The 22,918-nt window shown below is 37.8% G+C and overlaps 1 protein-coding gene across 1 annotated transcript; it reads left to right on the top strand.

The window, feature by feature from the left end:
• The first annotated feature begins 398 nt into the window (after positions 1-398).
• LOC106054516 (uncharacterized) lies at positions 399-22,918 on the top strand. The gene is made up of 11 exons (XM_056041281.1): positions 399-839; positions 1,197-1,584; positions 5,954-6,116; positions 8,695-8,807; positions 10,305-10,562; positions 12,479-12,704; positions 16,545-16,690; positions 17,108-17,455; positions 18,210-18,400; positions 19,914-20,072; positions 22,079-22,918. The coding sequence occupies exons 2-11, from the start codon at positions 1,358-1,360 to the stop codon at positions 22,192-22,194; spliced, it is 1,947 nt and encodes a 648-aa protein (XP_055897256.1). The 5' UTR covers positions 399-839; positions 1,197-1,357; the 3' UTR covers positions 22,195-22,918.

The following is a 22,918-nucleotide window of genomic DNA, read 5'->3' as shown; positions in this document are numbered from 1 at the left end:
AGTAATTTAACCCCAATATCTAAACTCCCCCCCCCCATCCCAAGAGATCAACTTTTATGGTCTTAGTTAAGGCTTTAAAGCTTAGCATTCTAATAGCTTATTAAGAAGTCGATCTAAAGGTGCCGTAAGATCAAGGAGATAGTGCCAGTGACCGAAGAGAAAGCCACGAGAATTAACGAAATTCAGCACTAGGTCGGCATGGGATTTCTCGCTAAGGTATACAGAGGCAAGTTTCATGCTATCATTGCTGAACTTAGCGAGCATAATAGAAAGATATATTAGATTTATGCGATAACAGTTCAACCTTTTATAATCCCAGAATTGCAAGTGTCATAACTGGATGATCGCTAATCTGTCGTGTCCAGCGTAGCGAGCGATATAATATGGTAATAAATTCGTAAATTAAGTTTCCATTGGCACCTTATACTTTTGCACCTAATGCGCATCCTATATAAGAAACTCTAAGACACCATAGTACTGATTTGGTCACTGTGCCCTCCATGAGAGCAAGTTATACTTACGTTTTGGTGCTTTGAGTGTAGCAAATATTTTGTAGCTTTTAGTGTTCAATCATTTTGTTTTGTACACACGTGTACATTTGTAATAGAGAAACATCCACTGTAGAGAAACATCATCCACCGTAGAGAAACATCATCCACCGTAGAGAAACATCATCCACCGTAAAGAAATAAAGAAAAGTTTATCTTTTTTTTTTTTTTTTTTATTATGCGTGCGCAGTAAAAAAGTTTAATTTTATACTAATTTTACCAAAACTAATAGACAATGAAAAAAAAGGGCAGTGACGTTTTCTCCTAAAAATTGCATTTAGAGGAATATAAGTAAGTAAATTTCAATGATGAACATATAATTCTACTTTTAATATTGCAATTAATTTTATTTTCAACAATAAAACCAGAAAGGCTGCTTTTTATTATAGGGAAATTTTTTAAATGATTTGAGTAATTAAGTAGTAAGTGCAGGAATTCAGGAGAACGACGCCAAAATGTTCTAAAAAACTTTGTGTTGGCGTTATAGTGGAACCCTCTTCTGTCCTACGAGGTGTTGTCCAGTTGTAATTGTCTGCGTTTGTTAAGGAACGTTAGGGCCGTTATTTGCGTCGTTCTTTGTGCACATTTTAGTACAGAGTAGACATTAGAATTGTACCTCATAAGAGATGCATACGTTGTAATTTTCAGAGACTGCTACATAGAGACTGCAACCCTGAGACTGCTACCCAGAGTCTGCTACCTAGAAACTGCTACAAAGAAACTGCTACAGAGACAGCTACACAGAGACGGCTACATATAAACTGCTACACTGATACGGCTACCCAGACAGCTACACAGAGGATATAGGAATGAAGTTGGCTCTGCTACTTATTGTTTCCTACATAGCTGTAGACATCTGCTGCTCTTTACTGTGGCCCCTACCCAACTCCAAGAGAGTCCAGGCCTGCTACGACAGTGTTCGCAATGAAAACGTGGACGACTTTATTGGCTCTCAGAAAGTCTGGCATTGTCAACACCTGTACAAGAACATGAGTGTGCCCAGTGAACTGACCGAAGAGGACAATGAAAGAAAAAAGTAGGTACTTAAGAGATGTCTAGTTAGAGTCGATCAATAAGACTTTGTCACTTGACCAAAGATTGGTTATAGGTTTAGTTTAGTTCCAAGCTCAAACTCGACTTTGAAATTAAATTATATTCGCTTAGCGAACCAGTCGCTGAAATAAAAGTAGGCTAAAAGGGCGATATATTTCTTATGTAAAAATATTTTTTTCTTTTCCTCTCACCACACTTATATACACATATATGCATATATATCAATTTCTAACACACTATTAGATTGGTTCTCTATTTTGAATTCGTTTGTAGTCTAATGTGTTCTAAATGTTATCAGATTTAAGGTTGAACTCTCAAAGACTCTAGAAACATAACTATGTGCCAGTGTTTGTATTTTCCCGTTCTTTGCTGAACTTTCAATTCCAAAACATTGCTGTACATTAAGAAGCCGTGTAAGTCTCATTGCACAGAGGTGCCATATTGAGAACGCTATTCTCTGACAACGCCGACAAGAAAAGCAGCATGTTCTCTGCAGAGTAGCCCTGTCTCCTTACAGAGTCGACTCTTCACGAATACCAGTTTTTTTCACTCGAAGGGCCGTTGTTTTTCTGTAAATATTGCGCACTCGTATAACAGATGGCCAATCGTTTCTTCGTCCAACTGGCAATTTCGAAGTTCTGAACCTGGCAATCATTACATGTTCTTTCCTAGCTGCCACCATTCGTCCGATCAGGGCCGGCCTTAAACAACTGCAACCTAAGCGGCCGCAGTGGGCCCTGCACTTTCATAGGCCCCGGGCTAATTCTAGGTGTAGATTATTAAATTAAACAATTATAACTTATATAATAACTGGGTTTCCGCGGGCTCCTGATTTTCCAGGGCTTCCTGGAAATAACCTGAAATTGGAAAATATACAAAAAGTTCTGAAAATCTCCTGAAATTATTAGAATCTCATGGCACTCATAAAAATCTCCTGAAAAATAGACTAAATTGTCATTTTAGAGTGCCAATCGTATTCGCGATAAAAAAAAGGCAGTCAGCTTTCATTTAATAAAAAAATTTATTGTAAATGTATTTTCTAATAAAAAATTTTAATTTGACATTATGCTTATCCGTTTTGCATAGGACACCGCAATTTTTAGGGTCGACCCTGCGTTCGATTTAATGGGTTCCTTCAGATTCTTACAAACCTCCCACCTATGTTTCTTTTTTCCGATTTTGGCGCCACTTCTCTCTCATCCATTCGCACGCGATCGCTCGAGCCTGCTCAAATGTCCGAGGCTCCTCCAGTTGGTCCAGTTTAGAACCCAGATTGGCTAATAAGCGTTCAAGCAGAGTTGTGTATGTGTTGTAGGCCTGCCAACGAGTCTGTGAGTAGCACACTAGGACTGGGCTGTGCTGATGTTTCTTCTATTCTTTCCTCAATGTACTCTACTACATTTGGTAGAAGTCTGTGAGTAGCACACTAGGACTGGGCTGTGCTGATGCGTCTTCTATTCTTTCCTCAATGTACTCTACTACATTTGGTAGAAGTCTGTGAGTAGCACACTAGGACTGGGCTGTGCTGATGTTTCTTCTATTCTATCCTCAATGTACTCTACTACATTTGGTAGAAGTCTGTGAGTAGCACACTTGGACTGGGCTGTGCTGATGTTTCTTCTATTCTTTCCTCAATGTACTCTACTACATTTGGTAGAAGTCTGTGAGTAGCACACTAGGACTGGGCTGTGCTGATGTTTCTTCTATTCTATCCTCAATGTACTCTACTACATTTGGTAGAAGTCTGTGAGTAGCACACTTGGACTGGGCTGTGCTGATGTTTCTTCTATTCTATCCTCAATGTACTCTACTACATTTGGTAGAAGTCTGTGAGTAGCACACTTGGACTGGGCTGTGCTGATGTTTCTTCTATTCTATCCTCAATGTACTCTACTACATTTGGTAGAAGTCTGTGAGTAGCACACTTGGACTGGGCTGTGCTGATGTTTCTTCTATTCTATCCTCAATGTACTCTACTACATTTGGTAGAAGTCTGTGAGTAGCACACTTGGACTGGGCTGTGCTGATGTTTCTTCTATTCTATCCTCAATGTACTCTACTACATTTGGTAGAAGTCTGTGAGTAGCACACTTGGACTGGGCTGTGCTGATGTTTCTTCTATTCTATCCTCAATGTACTCTACTACATTTGGTAGAAGTCTGTGAGTAGCACACTAGGACTGGGCTGTGCTGATGTTTCTTCTATTCTATCCTCAATGTACTCTACTACATTTGGTAGAAGTCTGTGAGTAGCACACTAGGACTGGGCTGTGCTGATGCGTCTTCTATTCTTTCCTCAATGTTCTCTACTACATTTGGAATAAGAAATACGAAACGTACACGTGGTCGCCGGGTGAACACCCCGCTCTACAGAGGGGTGGCCAAGGGTACTGGCTGCTTGCCACTGATGAATGAGCGGCCGGCAAGTGTAAAAGTGCCAAAAAAGGGGTTATGTCCAGCCCCCATCCCTGTGGGGCCCCGGGGCAACGATGAGTAAGAGACCCACGGGTTCTCTGAAAAGCGAACACCAACTCGAGGGTTGGTAGGGTTCTCCTGGGACTCGGCTGATTCACGGGTCTCTCTTTGGGCAAAGACTGGACTGACTGGCGCGGCCTTAGCGGGCTGTGTCAGGCGGACTGGTAGGCGTCCACGAGCTAGGCTCTAACTAGCCCGTTCCCTGGTGCGCTACTGGAGGAAATCGTAGTTTCAATACTGGGAATGTCAAAAAAAAAAATGTGCGCCACCCCACTCCTGCCCTGCAGGAAACTACTTTGCCAAACTCTCAGGTTCTGTCACTGGAACGATATAATGATTGAATTATCCCGACAACAATAACTTTTCAATGTTTTAGTTGCCACAACCACAGTGCGACAAACAAAGCCCTAAACGATTTGTCACGTACACTATGACCATATATGGTAACAGTTTCGGGTTGTTTGCCGACATAGCTTGACATAGCTGGGAAAAAAACCAAGCATGTGATTAAATGAACTCCATTGGTTCCGAAAGTTAATTGTTGTACATTAGACTGCAATGATTGGTTGGTCTGGGAGGGGTAAGTTGTTGATCACGTGATTACGAGCTGAAACCCGGCGAAGATGCAAAATAGCCTCAGTCTTGTCTCGGAAGTTGTAGTGTTAACATCTAACTTGTACGTAACGTGAAATTGAGAATATATATTTTATTTGTATCAAGACTCAGATATACTATTGTGTAGATTCAATTCAAGTACATTTTAACCATTGTAACTATTTATGAATAGTGTTTTCAAGTTATTAATTAAAGTAATTGTTTTTGGACGAAGAGAAGTTTCTTCATTGAATTTAGATCGTACTTAGATCATATTTGTCAAGTAGTAACTCCTAGACCTAGATGTTCCTCTTATCAATTGGCAACATTCTGTATGATCGTATTATCAACATAGATCTGTCTACTTCTATACGATCATCTTATCGAAAGATCATTTCAAGATCCTCGGCAATCACGATCATTGATGGTACAATATAGTTCAAGTCTGATCGTGACAGTAGCACCATCTTAGATTGTGACATCAACACCATTGATGATCGTGACACGATTACTATAACATAAGTTTACTCCCGAATGATTTTTTTTTACAAAGCTTATCTTATATGATACAGACGTTACTTCCAAAAAAGAAGATGATTACGTCCTGTGCGTCATGCATCAACTCACGATATCTGTCTGTCTAGTACACATCTTGTACACGTTATTTCTCCCACTTCCCATTCTTGGATCAACTTGAAACTTTGAACAACTAGTCAAGCTTGAGTACAACACATGAAGTAATAGAAACATTAACCATGTGTTTAATTATTTAGTGGTAATTAATTAATTAATTTTATATAAAAAAGGGAGATACATCTTGTAGTTTTGATTCATATAACAGTATTAGTTCGATTCTTTTCTTTATATAAGTTTTCATTTAATTATTTTATTTTTCTAATTCTGATTGTCTACTATTGGAATGCACGAATTTGTTTGTTAAATGTTGAGAAAAAACTAAACAAAAAAAACGAAAGTTGTGTGTATGGAAGTGAGTCGCCATGTTGAGATTTATTCTGAAAAAGATAATCCATCAACCTTTGACTAATTGCCTGTTAAAGACAGCCTAATTTAGCAGCTCATTCTATTTACCACATATTAAGTAACGAAGCCGTTAGTTCTAGATCTACTCTATTTTAGATACAATTTTTGTTTAAAATAATATTAGCCTCATTTTCTGTATAATTATTTTATTCTTCAATCTCTTACGATAAATTACTAAAATCAAGTCTCCACTTATTATGTACCAATTGTATGGGTTACAGTTGTCCATGTTCTATTTGGCAGGTATCTAGATTCACTGATTGAGGGTATGTTTGGCGGTATTGCAGACACTAGACGTAAACGTCAGATCAATACAACGCCATGCAGGAGAAAAGAACTCCGCATGCTGTCACTCGAAGAAAGGTCTCGCTTGTTTGCCGCTATGAATAATTTAAAGACTGACACGGTGGGTCTTTGGCTGTACTGTTGCAGAAGATAGACTGTTGTTTTTTTTTTAAAATAAAGTTTACTCTGACATCACTACATGGTCACAAGTCTTAATTTATTTCAACTCTGTTTATCAGTTCCAAGAAGATCTTCCTGATTTAATGAACATATCTTCTCTCAGGCCCGCTGTCAGAAATATTTGGGCCTCAGACGCCCGTGGGGTCTTTTGCCCCCCCCCCTCCACAGACCATACATATTTGAAATATAGTGTGAAGGTCCAACTCCCCTTTTTTGTTTGTTGGAGACCCGGCACTCACTAAATTCATGTTCCCCCCTCCCCTGGCGGCGGGCTTAAGTCAACCTAACAACCCAGACACAGGCAGTCAAACAAGATGTTTGTAGGTCTATATATCAAATAACAAAATTACTGTCTCAATAGTTTCAATGGCACTATATAAAAATGTGCCACATAAAAAAGTGTGTATTTTCTATTATGAGCATGCCTGGCTAGCACGAAAATGGAATACATATATACAGTGCCATGAGCGTAGCCAGGATTTTTTTTCGGGGGGGGGGGGGGGGGTTGGGTGGGGTAGATTTTTTTCTTCCCCCCCCCCCCCCCGCGAAAAAAAAATTATATGTATTTATGTGTTTGTGTGTACATAATCTTTATTACATTCTGACCCTTCATTCTTTCGGAAGACGTTTATTGTGCCCTAGAATAGGTTCTTCCATGAGTTAGTGAAAAATTGTAGGGGGTCTGGGGGAGCGCTAATAGCTCCCCCACGAGGCCCCGCCGCCAAGCACTATTTCTGATATTGAAAGCCAACAAAATGCATATTCTGAGGTATCTACAGTGCATTTTCCTGCTATTAAAAAGGGTTATTTCAAAAACCTAATGTGATATTCTTACTGACTTAGACCCTCCCGCGCCATTCGGAGCATTTGACGTCAAGCTGTTTCCATAAAAATCTGTCACTAGTAATGTCTGAAGCCTCTTCCCACCTGCCATGAGGACCTCCATGAATGAGTGGCGTCAAGTTGTACTAGGATATCATTGCAACTCTTCTTATTTATTTCTGTGTATTTCATTTTGTCGGAGAACATGTCCCGCAAACCTCATGCGTCGCTCTCTCACAATCTTACTAAGGGGTCGACTCCCAATTCGGCATAGGATTTCCTTGATTTAGACCCGATCTCTATAACTGACTCCTAAAATCTGCCTTAGCCATCTTTATTGAGTCACATTTAGTGTTTTTCAATTTCGGCAGATGACTATTCACTGCAGTTTATTAATGGAGCCCTGAAACTGATAAAAATGTGTAACTTCTCTTGAATACGCTCTTGGAATTAAGTGACTGTAGTTTGCTTTTTATCGTCAAAATCATCTGTTGGGGGTTTTCCACCTTAAAATGCTCTGTACGGGGATCTTAAACTCAAAACCATCTGGAGGGGTTTAAACTTTAAAAAAAAAAGCCATCTGTAGAAGAGGGATTGGATTGGCTACGCTCAAATAATTTTAGTGTGTAATTTTTTTTTTTTTTTTTTATTGAAGAGGTATTTTTAGCTTCAAACCCCTATGAATGGGGGTTTAAACTCAAAACCCCTTTTGGCAACGTTCATTTTTGAGTGCGTAATTTGCTTTTTTTCTTACACTGAAGATGTATTTTTTATCCTCAAACCCCCCTGGCGGGGGGTTTAAACTCAAAACCCCTTTGGCTACGCTCATAGATTTTAGAGTGAGTAATTTGCTTTTATTTATATTGAAGAGGTACTTTTTAGCTTCAAACTCCACTGGAGGGGATTTTAAACTCAAAACTCATAACATTTTTAGTGTATAATTTGCTTTGTTTTTATTACTAAAGAGGTATTTTTTACCTTCAAACCCCGCTGAAGTGGGGTTTAAACTCAAAACTGAGTCAAAACCCATTTAGCTACGCTCATAACATTTTGAGTGCGTAATTAGCTTTTTTTTTTATATTGAAGAGGGGGTTTATCGTAAATTTTAGAGGGGGGTTTAAAATCAAAATCTTCCTTAACTGTGCTCTTGGAATTAAGGGATTTTCGTTTGCATTTTTGTTTCGTTTTATAGAAGAGGGGAAGTTAACCGCAAAAACCCCAGATAGGGAATTTAAAACTCAAAACCCATTGTAGGGGGTTTTGAACTCAAAACCCCTGGTAGGGGTTTTTAAACTCGAACCGATCAGGTAGGGGTTTTAAACTCGAACCCCCCTGGTATGGTTTTTTTAAACTCGAACCCCCCTAGTAGGAGGTTTTAAACTCAAAACCCCATTGTAGGGGGTTTTAAACTCAAAACCCCTTTGGTTGTGCTGGGGCAAGTGATGGTTTAGAATTTAAATCTCACCTAAAATAAACAAAATCAAAGCAAAAAATCAGTCACTAAATTCCGATCCACCCCAACCCCAACCCCAACCCCCCCCCCGGCCACGCCCATGTACAGTGCCAATGTATTTTGAAGCTTAATATTAATTATAAATTATAAATGTCGAATGTCGTATCTTGTTTCTGTATTACAAAAAAAAAAAGGTCTTTATTTTAAATTGAAAGAGTAGATTTTGTTGTATGTTTCCTAACAGTCTGTCAGACCTAACAAATACGACGCCATTGCTCTAATACACACAGGAGAGATGAACTTAGTAGCTCACAACGGAGCAGGGTTTCTTGGCTGGCATATACTTTTCTTGCTCATGTAAGTTTATGTTGAACCCAAAATAAAAAGTAAATTATTTTTGTGTTAACTGACACAATCAACGTGAGTCTTTATATGGTTTCATGTAACAAAACAAATATTAACAAGGAACGATTCTAGAACAGTGTTAAAATTAACGTTGGGTTTTCCTTGGGTCTTATTTTCTTTTAAAATTAGACAAATATTACTTCTATTAGCCCAGCATCTCTGTACCAACTGAAGAGATTCCCATTAAGCACAATCACCGTGGGCGTTTGCTAAAGGGATCAAGGGTCGCAAATACATCAGACCCATTCACTCATCCTTACTGGGGTATCTGAAGGAATGTCATGACATCAACTCTCAAGTTGCTGGAGCTGAAGTAGTCAATACTTCCTTGAAGTTGACAGCTTAGGATTAGAATCAAAGTATCCCTTGACTTTCTTATAGATGTCTAAAAAGGCTAACGATCTTTTTCTGGCACTTGATTCCGGTCTGAAATATACGCCTTTACTCTTGACTTTTCAGTGAAAGTATTTCGTGGGCTTGACATCTAAGCCACATGAGCAGTTGATATCTAAGCCACATGAGCAGTTGATATCTAAGCCACATGAGCAGTTGATATCTAAGCCACATGAGCAGTTGATATCTAAGCCACATGAGCAGTTGATATCTAAGCCACATGAGCAGTTGATATCTAAGCCACATGAGCAGTTGATATCTAAGCCACAAGAGCAGGCTAGCGTACTGCTTTAGAAGTATGCCATTTAGAAATATTTCATACACAATTTTATAGTTAAAATACATCAATTTCTTCAGCTGTGCTTAAGTCTTTTGGAACCTTAGGACACCACACATGTTCTGTCTTTTGCTAGGATTTGTGTCTTTTTTTTAATTGACAAGCCTGTTCATTCCTTGATGTTGTCTTTCTATCGCTTCTTTTGCCTGTCTTTCTTTGTTTTCTCTGGAACTGTCCCCTGCAGGAAGGTCTTGTGACAAGGCCGTACTTTAAAAAAAAGTTTTTTGACAATGAAGGTCATGAGATGGAGGCAAATACCTTTTGATCTCTAACACATATCATACAGTGTAAAACAACAACTATAATACACTTTCTAAAAAATATACAATAGAATCTATATACTATTTGTAAACACCCCTTATTGACTGACTGGCTGATTTATGAATCAAGAAATTTCTCAAGCAATGTTCCTTTTACCACTTAGGTGCTTTTTAAGAGAGATATAGACAGAGAGACAGAGAGAAAGAGAAAGAGAGAAAGATAAAGAGAGAAAGATAAAGAGAGAAATAAAGAGATAAAACTTGAGAACAAATCCACTGGCGCAGCCGGTGTGTAATGTTAATAAATATAAAATCACGTGATGCTTTAAAGTATCTCCTATGTAAGAATTCAGATATTTTTAAAAATGCTATTGTATCGCTAAAAATTGTCATTCACCACATTTATCAATGTTACTATTTGCTCGCTTGACAACACTGCTTTCTGCTGAATGTCTTTAGATTTGAGGCGGCTCTCAGACAAGTCGATCGTTCTGTCTGCCTGCCTTACTGGGATTCAACTCTGGATAGCATGCTGCCCAATCCTACTCTATCGGAACTATGGTCGCCTGAGTTTATGGGCACACCTCGGGGCGCAGTGGTCCAAGGACCATTCGCTAACTGGAGACTCCCTCGCGGAGAAAGTCTCAGTCGAGATGTTGACCTGGATGGCGAGCTAATGACACCTACAAACGTGAGAAACATTTTGTCAAGATCCAGGTAGTCTATCATATTTTAAAACACATAGCTTTATAAGTAAATATAGAATTACTTCTAATTTAATTGGAGGAGCTGTGGCTGAGGGATAAAGCGCTTGGCTTCCGAACCGGACGTCCCTGGTTCGAATCCTGGTGATTTTTACTTTTTTTTTACCGTGGGCAACAGAAACAGATGATCTTTACATCATCTGTCCCATAGATCACAAGGTCTGAAATCTTACTTACTGAAATCTTACTTTACTTACTCTGACATAATAAGGGTGGTCCAAGGGTTAGGGTTTAGGAGGTTTACAGCAGCTAGTAACAGCATTCCTTCAGAAATGAAGATGATTACGTCCTAGTCCTAAAAGGTAAGACGCAGGTAAGGCTCGAACTTGGGGGTATTGAGACGACTTTCTGAAAAGCACACCACACGACCCTGCAGCCATCCAGTTTGAACATAAATTGTATCTTTTTCATCATCGATCTTATTATTATTTTGCTAAATATTCAGATGACTAAACAAATATATGAGATGAGCTGCACTGAGGTTTAAAAATCAGGCAGCTCTCCATTTAGTTTTTCTTGTATAGATTTTTTATGGAGCCAGTGTCTTGTTCGGGCCTCTAAATGGAGAATGCAGTTTTGAAGGACATGGTCGGCACTCTCTGGTAACAATTGAAAAGGGCAAATTTTACTAATCCCAACTTTTAGCTTCGAGAACATAGGTAGTCTCATTATGTCTTGTTCTCAAGCTACACATTAGACGTTAGTCATGTCGGGATAAGATTGTATGTGTACATCGAAAATAATGTTATTATTTACTGTCCACCTACTTTTGGACCATCTTGTATATTAAAACATGACAATTGAAAGCAGTTTGATATTAGTCGAGTTAGGTATAACGTTTAAAAACGTTTAGTTTGGTTCTGTGCGGACTGCACTGTTCTTTAGTCTCAATATCTTTCTCATCAACTGACTCCTGAATAAAACAAGTATAAACGTTTATCAGCCTAATAATATATAGGAAATTTTAAACCAGAAACTGGCAATAGAGGAGAGCATCTTTGTAAGTAGAATTAGATGGTGCATGTTTTATTTGACCGTTCTATGGACCTGTCTAAATTAGAACGCTTTCTTAAAACAATATTATTTGCTTGTTTTTTTTGGGGGGATCAGGTTGTACTTGAAGGGCTTGAAAGTAAAATGTTCAGAACTCAGTGCCTTGGTTTTCAACACATCAATAACATTGAGGAAACAAAATGAGATGTTACAAAAAAACTCTACAAGTTTCACGAGATGACAGAACAGTGCAGTGATGGTTTCCGAAAGAGACAGCTGAAGAGCTCTGACGAAGGTTGCAGGACACACAGATTTAAAGAAAAGAAAAACAGACTCTGGCCGATGTCTTTTCAAATGTCATTGGATTGCCAGTGGTTTTATTGTTGTTGTTCAGTTCCCTAGTCGTGACTGTCTTATGCCATTTGGTTATGCCATGAATTAAAAAAAAGAGAAACATCAAAGAAAATGTGATTCTTCAGTGCTAAAAAGTGCCCAAAATTACCAACTACTTTAACTCTTTGTCTCCGTAATTATTTACCACATTCTGGTGGAATCAACGTTAGTATCGTCAGTTAGGAGAAAAAGAGTTAAATACACACAGCTTGTCAACACTGCATTTTTTCATATACCGGATACACCAAGAAGCGAGCTAAAATTAATTTTTCCGCCATGTATGAAACAAAATTAATTAAGTACGATTAATTGATAAAATAATTGGTCCTTTTTTTTGGATCGATTCTTGTGATCGACAATGATTAAATGTGTAAAGTCTCAACTTGATCCAAGAATGGGAATAGAGAGAAATAGCGTGTACAATATTTATACTAGACACAGGAAGTTCATATCAGCTTTGTAACAAAAATCTATATATTCCAGGTATGAAGAGATCATCACATCACCGACAACATCAACAAGATACGACATAGAGTTTATTCACGGGGGACCTCATGTGTTTGTGGGCGGCACCATGAGTTCCCTAGATACCGCCGCCTTTGAGCCTATGTTTTTCTTCCATCACAGTTACATCAATTACATCTATGTCAGGTTTAGAAGCAGGCTAAGAAGTCTGGGACGGAACCCTGCTGTTTATCCAAGAATATTGGTAAATGTTGGCTGTACTTTTAGAGAGTCACTAGAGACCATCATTAAGCTTAATTAAGGTTTTAATTGTGTCAGTCAGGGTGTTTCATGGTGTCACGTATCAGTTTCAATAAACCTAAGCTAGGGTATTAAACTTAGTATATTTTTATATCAGTATGGAAAACCCCACGTGCAGGCGTCATCAGACATGCGTAAGGTAGCGCCTCCTAGGGAATGATTGGATTGGTTAAAGCAAGTGTTTGAGAGGAGTTAAGGAAACAATTAGAAAAGTGGAATTTAGAGAAATTTGTTTGGAGATGTAACTTGAAGTGGCAAGCCATTTATTTTATTAGTTGTATTAGTATTAATGATTATTAGTAGTATTAATCTGAATCTATTAGTTATTTAGCTTTGAAAGAAGATATTCATTTGATACAGTTTTATCTCTATGTATTCTGTACATTATTGCGATTCCCAGTTTTTTGAATTAGTAAGTTCTGTATTTGAATTGAAATGATCTTCGTTAATTGAATCTCTAAGGCATATTTAGATCTAGAGATATATCTTCAGAATCCCTGGCATTACAATGTTACAACATATTAGCACCTTCGATGAATACTTATTTTCAATAACAAGAAGAAATATAACTGTGATACAGGGTCAGTCGTCGTCACCAGACATAGATATCATAGGAGTCTACTTGCGTGTGTGTGTGTGTCTTTTGTTATTTCTGCTGTATGTATGCTTGTGTATGTGTCTATATTGTTATTGATACAATGCTGACAAGAAAATTGAATTGTCTTTCTGTTTGTTTGGACCAGTAAAATAATTTTGCTATTAGGGTAAACATAATTTGATGGTTAGTTCTCAAATTTATTTATACAAATCGGAAAGAGTCACATAAATAGTTTGAATGATAAAGCAATAGGAACTCGAAACAAATTGACTTGTGACTTTCAATTTAAAAAGCTGATTACACTTGAAGCTGGCCACATTACAATCTGCTTGCTATCCGTTGGCAAAAGAAATTGATAACTTTAACATCATCTGCCCTATAGATCGCAAAGTCTGATAGGGGAACTTTACTTTTGAGGCGCGGTGGCTGAGTGGCAAAGCTATTTGGCTTCCGAACCGATGGTCCCTGACTCGAATCCTGGCGAATTTTGATTATGGGATGCTTGGGCGCCTCACTGTCACGAGTCGATACTGTGACCTAGTTCTATCTGTATCTAGAAGCCGGGGTCGGGTCATAGAAGTCCAGAGCAAACGCGTTAATTATAATCAGCCAATCAGGGAAAGAGGTCAGGGAAAAAAAAGCATACGTCTGCTTCTAAAAGATCACAGTTAATAAAATATTTAGGAGAGAAGTTTCTATGATTCTGGAAAGTACTGTTTAAAAAAGTATAAATTAGGGGAAAGCTAGTTAGTCGGGGTCCTCGCATTGTAACCGTCTTGGCTTAGTAACGGTCTTGTGCTACAATGAGTTTAAACCTATTGCGGGTCCATTAGTTGAAGTTTTACTAGTTGAAGGTGTTGTATCTTTAAGTTGTTTAAATGATATGTTATATAAGTTGAAGTTTTTCTAGTAAACAATTTAATATTATCAAGAGGTTACAGTCAAGTCGGCATCGAATTGAAAGTCAAAGTCTATGTTTTGTTTGGAAGAAGTTTAAGAAAGAAATTAAAAGAGAACACAGATGTTTCTTCAGTTTATTATCAAGTCGTTTCTCTAATCTCCGGCAAGATGATTCTGTTTGAACTATAATTAATATTAGAAGAAATACCAAGAAATAAAAGAACATAAATCATCACACGCACAACTCTCATGGGCACCTGACACTAGCTGGGTACATTAAAGGCGATTGGTTGTTGTGCTGGCCACATGGCACCTTCGTTAACCGTAGACCACAGTAACAGATGACATTTACATCACATGCCCTATAGATCGCAAGGTCCGAAATGGGAACTTTACTTTTTTTACTTTACACTTAAAGCTCTTGTAGTTTAGCTCTATAACTTTTTTCGATTGAAGTCTTTTGGTGGATGAGTTGTTTCTCTTTCTTGGCGACTCTTGGTCTCGGAGACATACCGACACTGACGACTCTTGGTCTCGGAGACATACCGACACTGACGACTCTTGGTCTCGGAGACATACCGACACTGACGACTCTTGGTCTCGGAGACATACCGACACTGACGACTCTTGGTCTCGGAGACATACCGACACTGACGACTCTTGGTCTCGGAGACATACCGACACTGACGACTCTTGGTCTCGGAGACATACCGACACTGACGACTCTTGGTCTCGGAGACATACCGACACTGACGACTCTTGGTCTCGGAGACATACCGACACTGACGACTCTTGGTCTCGGAGACATACCGACACTGACGACTCTTGGTCTCGGAGACATACCGACACTGACGACTCTTGGTCTCGGAGACATACCGACACTGACGACTCTTGGTCTCGGAGACATACCGACACTGACGACTCTTGGTCTCGGAGACATACCGACACTGACGACTCTTGGTCTCGGAGACATACCGACACTGACGACTCTTGGTCTCGGAGACATACCGACACTGACGACTCTTGGTCTCGGAGACATACCGACACTGACGACTCTTGGTCTCGGAGACATACCGACACTGACGCCATGAGAAGTGAAGCGAGTAAGGACAAGGTTTTCACTGTCATGGGTGTTAATTGCCCATGATAGATATCTCGAAAATATTTGTAAACACAATTCAACCCTTACCAATTGCAGTACAAAAATTTTAAAATATGTCTTTTGAGCTAAAAATAAAAGTAGAAGAAAGATCTATAGGGAAACTATGTAAAATAAACAGTGTTATTATAATTTAAAGTAAAAGATAAAGGTAAAGACAATACATGCGAGATATGTATTTGTGAAGTTACAAATACAACGTAACCCCAGTCTGATTTCACTGTAGAAAAGAGCCAGTCGTCTTTTCAAATAAACAACTGTTCAGACAGGAATTATGAAGGCTTTTTTTGGTTCATTGGCGTCCTTATGCTTAAGGTAAAAGATGAGCTCTCAACCGTAACGAGACGTAAGCTGCGCCTACGAGTTGCGACCTCAAAATGCATATTAAAAGATCAGCCTTATGGTTTGGGCATAGAAAAGTCAAAGGGATCTAACCCCCCCCCCCCCCCCTAGTTTTCACTTATCTCAGAATCTGGATTCCTTTTATTTAGCTCAACTTGGATCAAAGTATTAATAAGGGAAGACTAGCATCTTGTCAGTCATGTGTATATTTTGCTATGTTTAAGTACTATTTATGTGGCGCTATTATTTTTATTCATTTATATATACCATCAGATCTAATGTATTTTTTTGTTATTTTACTGTACAATTTAAGTTTCTTCAGAACTTTAATTAAAAACTGTATACATGTGTGGTGAGTTCCATTTTACATTTTTCCTCATCACGCTACAGTTAGTTGATTCTCTAGCTAGGTTTACCTCTGGAGTAGCTTGATTCTCTAGCTAGGTTTACCTCTGGAGTAGCTTGATTCTATTCGCCTCTTCAGCTTAAAGGTGACAAATCATTTCATAGGTTAAAGTTTCATAGTAGTACTATTCTTCGTTCTACTACAATGTCTCGTCTTGTAAATAAAAACAGCCCACAATGTACCTTTATTTTGAATGAAATGAACGATAAGTTGTGATCTAAATGTAAGATATATTTGAGAAATATAAATGTGTCTATTTTTTTTATTAGCCATCATTTGTTTATGCATCATGTCTAATTGCATGTTCTTTGAAAACTATTAGATATATAAAATCTAATTTAGTATGTGCAACTAAGTGATACATTTACATCTCCTACAGGGTGCAGACTTTCGACATGCGCCTAACTACCCTACAGGACTGGGAAGTTACACACAGGCTGATGGATACGCTGATTACTTTGAACGTCTTTCGGTGTACGAACCTGTTCCCACGTGTTCCTCCATTTCTCCATCATGTGGCAACAGGTAAAGGCCCTACACACTTCTGACACGCGTTTAACGGGCCGCGTCACAGTGGGCAAAGGTTTGTAGGGACCACACAGGGCTGTCCCTGGCCCGCATCACAGTGGGCTAAATTTGTTGGGATCAAACAGGACTGCTTCACAGCCTGCATCAAGGTGGGCAAAAGTTTGTAGGGACCAGACAGGACTGCCTCATGGGCAGGATATGCTTTTTAGACATCACTGATTTAGATGTTAAAAACATGTTTTTTAAATTAAATGATAATCCTTTTTTTTGTTTATTTTCAATAGAAATCTCTTTGCTTCAACGACATGATTATATGATTAAAGGCTAAAATGATTAAGTTCAAAATAAAGCTACATAGAGTGCAATTCCACAAAGACAACATAAAAGGTTTTCTTTAAAATTATGTCTGTGCAGATTTCTGACTTGCCAAAATGGACTTTGTTTGCCACGACTAACTTCAGGAAGAAGTAAACGAGCGATCTCCATTCCAGGCTTAGTTGACCCAATTGAAGTCACTAACATCTTAAGTCAGGGCAGCACCAGATCAAACACCTGCGACACTCCCGATGCTTATATTACGCCATACAATGACTTCTGCGTCGACGGAGCCTGTGACACAAGCCTCTGGGCCGGAGTCTCTTATAAGATTATCGCTGCAAGACGTCCTAATTCTCCAGTATTCCGAAATTTCCCCGTCATTAAGGGCCGCGTGGATGTGAGTCGGGATATCTATGAGCCATCGGCCTATGATGAAACTAAAAGGTAATATATGAATGTCAACAATTTTAATGTAAAAAATATAAATGTAAAAAAAAATATGAAATTGTATTGTTTGAAAAGAGTAGCACGATACTTCTGGAACCTGTCTACTACGTAAAGGTCACTCTTCAGTCTAGGTTGAGAGCACACTTTTAGTTTCAGCAACGGGTTTAGCACGCTCACAAATGTAGAGTTGAATGGAATATTAAGGAAAAACTCTGTAGCTACTGATGTGGCCAATTTCATGTGTAGTGGAAGAGGCATGCCTATCACAGGATGAGTTGAACAGTTGTTTGTTTGGGGTAGTAGAAATAGAAACAAGACACACCTAAGTACACTAACTAATAGTTTCAAGTCTCGATCAATGAATAAGTGAGGGAGAAATAGCCTTCACAATGATGCAAGGGGACTTAACCCCTCCGCCCCCCCCCCCAAAAAAAAAAATTAACTATATCTGTGATAACTTAAGTATTAGTTTCCATTGTTGCTATTAAATGAAATAGTTAGTTACCAATAATTAGTTGTCTAATTCGTTACTGTTTTTGTATTGATTCATGTCTTGTCTATGTCATAACAAAATTGTGCCAAGTTTCAACTTGATCCGACAAAGGGTTGTGGGAGAAATAACGTGTACACACTTTTTACCAGACAGACAGACAGACATAGTGAGTTGATAGAAGCTTGGTAAAAACAATTCGATAAAAACTAATTATGTTAAAAACGTCCATAATAACTGCTACTCACAACTTTCTTTTAGATTTATTGCTGACGAAGAAGGCAATCCAATGGCTTACAGCAGATGTCAAAATGGATCCGCCGCGAATCAGATTTACGTATACTCCCGTGGTATTAATTATGAAGGACATTACAAAGAGTCTGCAGTCATCGACCCAAGACAAGCCGTGGCTGTAACAGTGGGCGTTGTCTTCGTCAAAAGACCAAATGAAGGTACATTGTCATTGAGAGATATTTAGCCTATTTCAATGCCACAAGAGTTCAAGGTATTTTAAACAGCAACTGTATGAAAAAACAAACAAACATATTTTGCCTTTTAAGATTGCTCCGAAGATATTGGCGCTCATTTATCCGAAGATCATTGCAAACCTTATATCGACACACTATGTCTGTCTGTCTGTCAGGTAAAAAGTTATTTTTCTCACCTCCATTATCGGATCAAGCTGAAAGTTTAAACAATTATTTATTGTATCTAAAAAATATGACTCAATTAAAAAAGTAAAAAAAAAAAGTTAATTAATTTTAAAAAAAGTATTTTGTATGATATCAAAAAGGGAACTTCTACATAATTGAGATATATAGCTGTAAATGTGGAGTTTTTCCTCATAGATAAAAAAAAAATTCTTGTTAAGATTAGGACAGTGATTTCATGGTCATCCTACAGAAATGAAGATTGTTACGTCCTAGTCAGAACTGAAGGACGGCTCTCAGGGTTTGATCTCGGGACCATGTGAGGAGAGTCTGACGCGCTAATAATAGAGCGAAGCAAGCCTTTGAATTAAATGCAATTACCTATATAGAAAGCTCAACTTGCCAGAATTTATGTAAGCCTGTGAATAATGGACTTGAAGAATTTAGTTGAAGAATCCTTGCAATAGAATTACTTTAAAAGTTATTAGGCATCACCAGTAAAAACCTTTTAAAAAAAAAAGGTAATTACATTTTAAGATACGAAAGCTGCTTTGGGTTACCTGATTACGCCATGAAATTAATTAAAAAACGCAGATAAACAAGGCGAATAAGAAACTATAAAAAAAAATAACAAAGTTTATCTAAGAGGAAGAGCCCAAATTTAGAGCCATATATCTCAATTGTGTAACATTTATTTCCCTTTTTCGATATCGAACAAAATTAATTAATAACCATTATTAAATTAATTCCTTGGTTAATTCATGTTTTGTTAGAACAATAAATGATCGTGTAAAGTTTCAACTTGATCCGAAATGGGGAAGTGGGAGAAAAACGTGTTTAAAGGTTGCACCAGACAGACAGACAGACAGACAGAGTGAGTGGATATACGTTTTGTCAAAAGACACTTACTTAACACATGTTGATCAACTATTATGGATACAAAACATATTAATCATATCAAAAACAATTTTAGTTCCACACTGGCTGTCTGGTAGTTCGGTAAGCTCTCTGAACTGTCGTTCAGTCGTCGTGACAGTCCCGGGTTCATGTTCGGCCTGCTGCGGGAGGTTAGGGCTAGTCAATAGATTATCATTAACTCTGTAGTCAATAGATTATCATTAACTCTGTAGTAAATAGATTATCATTTACTCTGAAGGAACATCCGAAATATGTGAAATAAACAAACACACTGCATGGATACATTTATATGATAACACATTATGTTTTATAATAACGCAATGAATGATATATAGGCTCTATGACGTGCTATCTAAATTATCCATTATGATAATCCATTATGTTTCCTATTGTCCAGGTGAAACTGTCATGGCTACAGTCGGGGCTCACACTGTTTGTGGTCAGGTGTGTCGTATCGCATGTCAAGATCTTGCTTCAGGAGATCTCAAGAGATGTTCTGGCGCCATCGCTCTCAGTAGCAGAAAGCCATTCATGTATGGCTATAACTACGATGATTGTGAGTTGGGCAGACAAAATAATCTTATCAATTGTTTGTTTCTAACAAAGGAGATTGAGTTTTTTTAATGTAAATTAAAACACACCAGCTCTAACTTGCTTTGAAAAAATAGTCTCATTCTTCTCAGGAGATGTCGCGGAAATATACGGCAGACAATCTGTTACTAGATGCGATGTCAGAATGATGAAACAAACTTTTCTTTTCTCAAAGCTGAATGATACTTTGTAATCTACCAATATAGTCTAAACTTTGTCCTTATGCTTGCATGTGTCCTACGTGTGTGGGACAGACATCATGCTCTCCAAAATTAGATGGTCGTTAATTTTATACAAGCCTTTACTTTTGCAGGTCATGGTCCTCGTCCATTAGCAGCGATCCAACCATACAAAATATTTTGACTTTGGGTCACGTGACTAAATTTGCAAAGTTGAGCACTGCGTTTTTTTTGTACACTATGTCCCAGTTCTATCAGCTCATTGCAGTTCAAATATTATAAGTTCTATCAGCTCATTGCAGTTCAAATATTATAAGTTCTATCAGCTCATTGCAGTTCAAATATTATAAGTTCTATCAGCTCATTGCAGTTCAAATATTATAAGTTCTATCAGCTCATTGCAGTTCAAATATTATAAGTTCTATCAGCTCATTGCAGTTCAAATATTATAAGTTCTATCAGCTCATTGCAGTTCAAATATTATAAGTTCTATCAGCTCATTGCAGTTCAAATATTATAAGTTCTATCAGCTCATTGCAGTTCAAATATTATAGAAGAGAGAGAATAAAATCAGGTTCTTGATTTTAAAATAATAATACAAGTGTTAAATAGGTGGGCGGTAAATTAATGCATAATAATAATAAGGCTAGTCTTCGAGTCCGAAGATTAGTGAGGAATGCAGTATTTCCCGTGGTTGCGCAGTCCCAGCTGTGACCTACATGTTTTGCCACATTCAGCCACATCCAGAGCAAGCATAACCATTGTCCGCAGGTGGTCGATTTAGATTTTCTTTTCGCCGTCTGCGTTTGTCCTCGTCAGCAGATTTTCTTTTGGTCTCAAATGTGTCTCCCGCGGCTTTCGTGAGAGACCTCCAGCTGTCTCGTTCTGAGGCCGCATGCAACCAGGTGCTCTCTTCTATGTCAGCCAAGGAAAGTTGACGCCTAAGCTTCTCTTTGAAGCGTTTCCGTGGGGCGCCTCTGTTACGTCGACTACCTTTTAGCTCACCTTTAATAAGCCATGAATTATCAGTGGACAAGAAGCTTTCAACCTAACATATTTTAGGATTTGAATGGTAAAAGCTCGTGAACTTTCCAGCCATGTAAGCTCTTCCGGTGGAGTTTGGATTATGAGCAAAAGTTTCAACAACAAGTTCATTTTCCTTTTGTATAGACTGTTTTGTGCCGACCAGTTTTTGGAGCTTTGAGGATATGAATCAATGTCTTTAACTCTGTTGCTAGAGAACTGAATATTTTCACCCATTTTATTCAAACCATTTCAGCATTTTGAGACGCGGCAGTGCGTGAGGCAGTGCGTGAGGCAGTGCGTGAGGCAGTGCGTGATTATTGTCAAGGGTTGCCCGCCGTTGATGTACTACATTTTCTATATAAACAAAATTATTTAAAGACTAACTTGATTACCTTATTGGCTATTTTATTTTATTTAAGACTAACTTGATTACCTTATGTGCTATTTTATTTTATTTAAGACTAACTTGATTACCTGATTGGCTATTTTATTTTATTTTTATTCATGCGTTGTCATCGAAATTGAATAAGTGTGCAAATGTTCAATTTGATCTAAGAGTGTAAAGTGGGAGAAATAACGTGTACAAGATTTGTACAGAGCGACTTAATATTAGCTCGGTAATAATAATATAATTAATACGTAAATCTTGTCAACAAATTGTCCAACTCCTTTATGATTACCAAGTGTTAGCCTTCTATTTATAATAGTAAACTATAGTTCATGACCTCGTAATGTTAAGATGTCGTTTTGACTTTTCTATTTTCAGCTTTAATGAGTATTTTCGGCTACAGACTCAACAATCGCTATCCCAAGCTGCTGTCAGATAATTTCTTTTTCACATTGTATTGTGACTACCCGAAGCAATTCCCTTACTCCAATTAGAGTGGACAAGATATTCACAGAATTGGCAGATAGTATAAAAAGTGTATTAAAAAAAAAGAACACTGTTTCTATTCAAGTCATTAAATCTGTGACACTATAAATGGAGCGTAAAATGGTAGACTGGTAGACTTATTTGTGACTCTACATTTTTCTAAGAAAAGTGTTAACATTTCGACAAAAAATATTTTTTTTGGAAACAGCTGACATTTGAGATAATTACAAGGCTATTTTTAAATATTGTAGTTTAATGAAGTGTTTAAGTAAAGAAGGGGCGGGAAATGGATGTCACTGATCGACATTACTTAAAGTAAACAATAAGTGCATTTTTTCCCAACATTTAATACATAAACAACACTGTAGCAACATTTTCCCAGTCCAAAACCTTTAATTTCAATGTTATCATAAAGAAATAAAAAGTTCATATTGACACAGACATAAAGATGTCAATTTGATATTGACATATAACCATAACGAAAGAAAAAATGACTTTTGACACATAGACATAGAATAGTAAATTTGATATTGATACATAGACACAAGGAATTAAACTTGATATTGACACATAGACATAAGGAAGTAAACTTGATATTGACACATAGACACAAGGAAGTAAACTTGATATTGATACATAGACACAAGGAAGTAAACTTGATATTGATACATAGACACAAGGAAGTAAACTTGATATTGACACATAGACACAAGAAAGTAAACTTGATATTGA

The sequence above is a fragment of the Biomphalaria glabrata genome, chromosome 9, assembly GCF_947242115.1.
Source record: "Biomphalaria glabrata chromosome 9, xgBioGlab47.1, whole genome shotgun sequence".
Taxonomy (NCBI): Eukaryota; Metazoa; Mollusca; class Gastropoda; family Planorbidae; genus Biomphalaria; species Biomphalaria glabrata.
Note: the sequence above shows the minus strand (reverse complement) of the source record. Positions and strands in the feature narration are given on the sequence as shown.

Bases quoted from the DNA above. Each gene is read 5' to 3' on its own strand.
- LOC106054516 (XM_056041281.1), top strand. From the start codon at position 1,358: ATGAAGTTGGCTCTGCTACTTATTGTTTCCTACATAGCTGTAGACATC. The intron at 8,808-10,304 runs GTAAGTTTATGT...GAATGTCTTTAG, and splicing joins CATATACTTTTCTTGCTCAT to ATTTGAGGCGGCTCTCAGAC. The intron at 16,691-17,107 runs GTAAAGGCCCTA...ATGTCTGTGCAG, and splicing joins TCTCCATCATGTGGCAACAG to ATTTCTGACTTGCCAAAATG.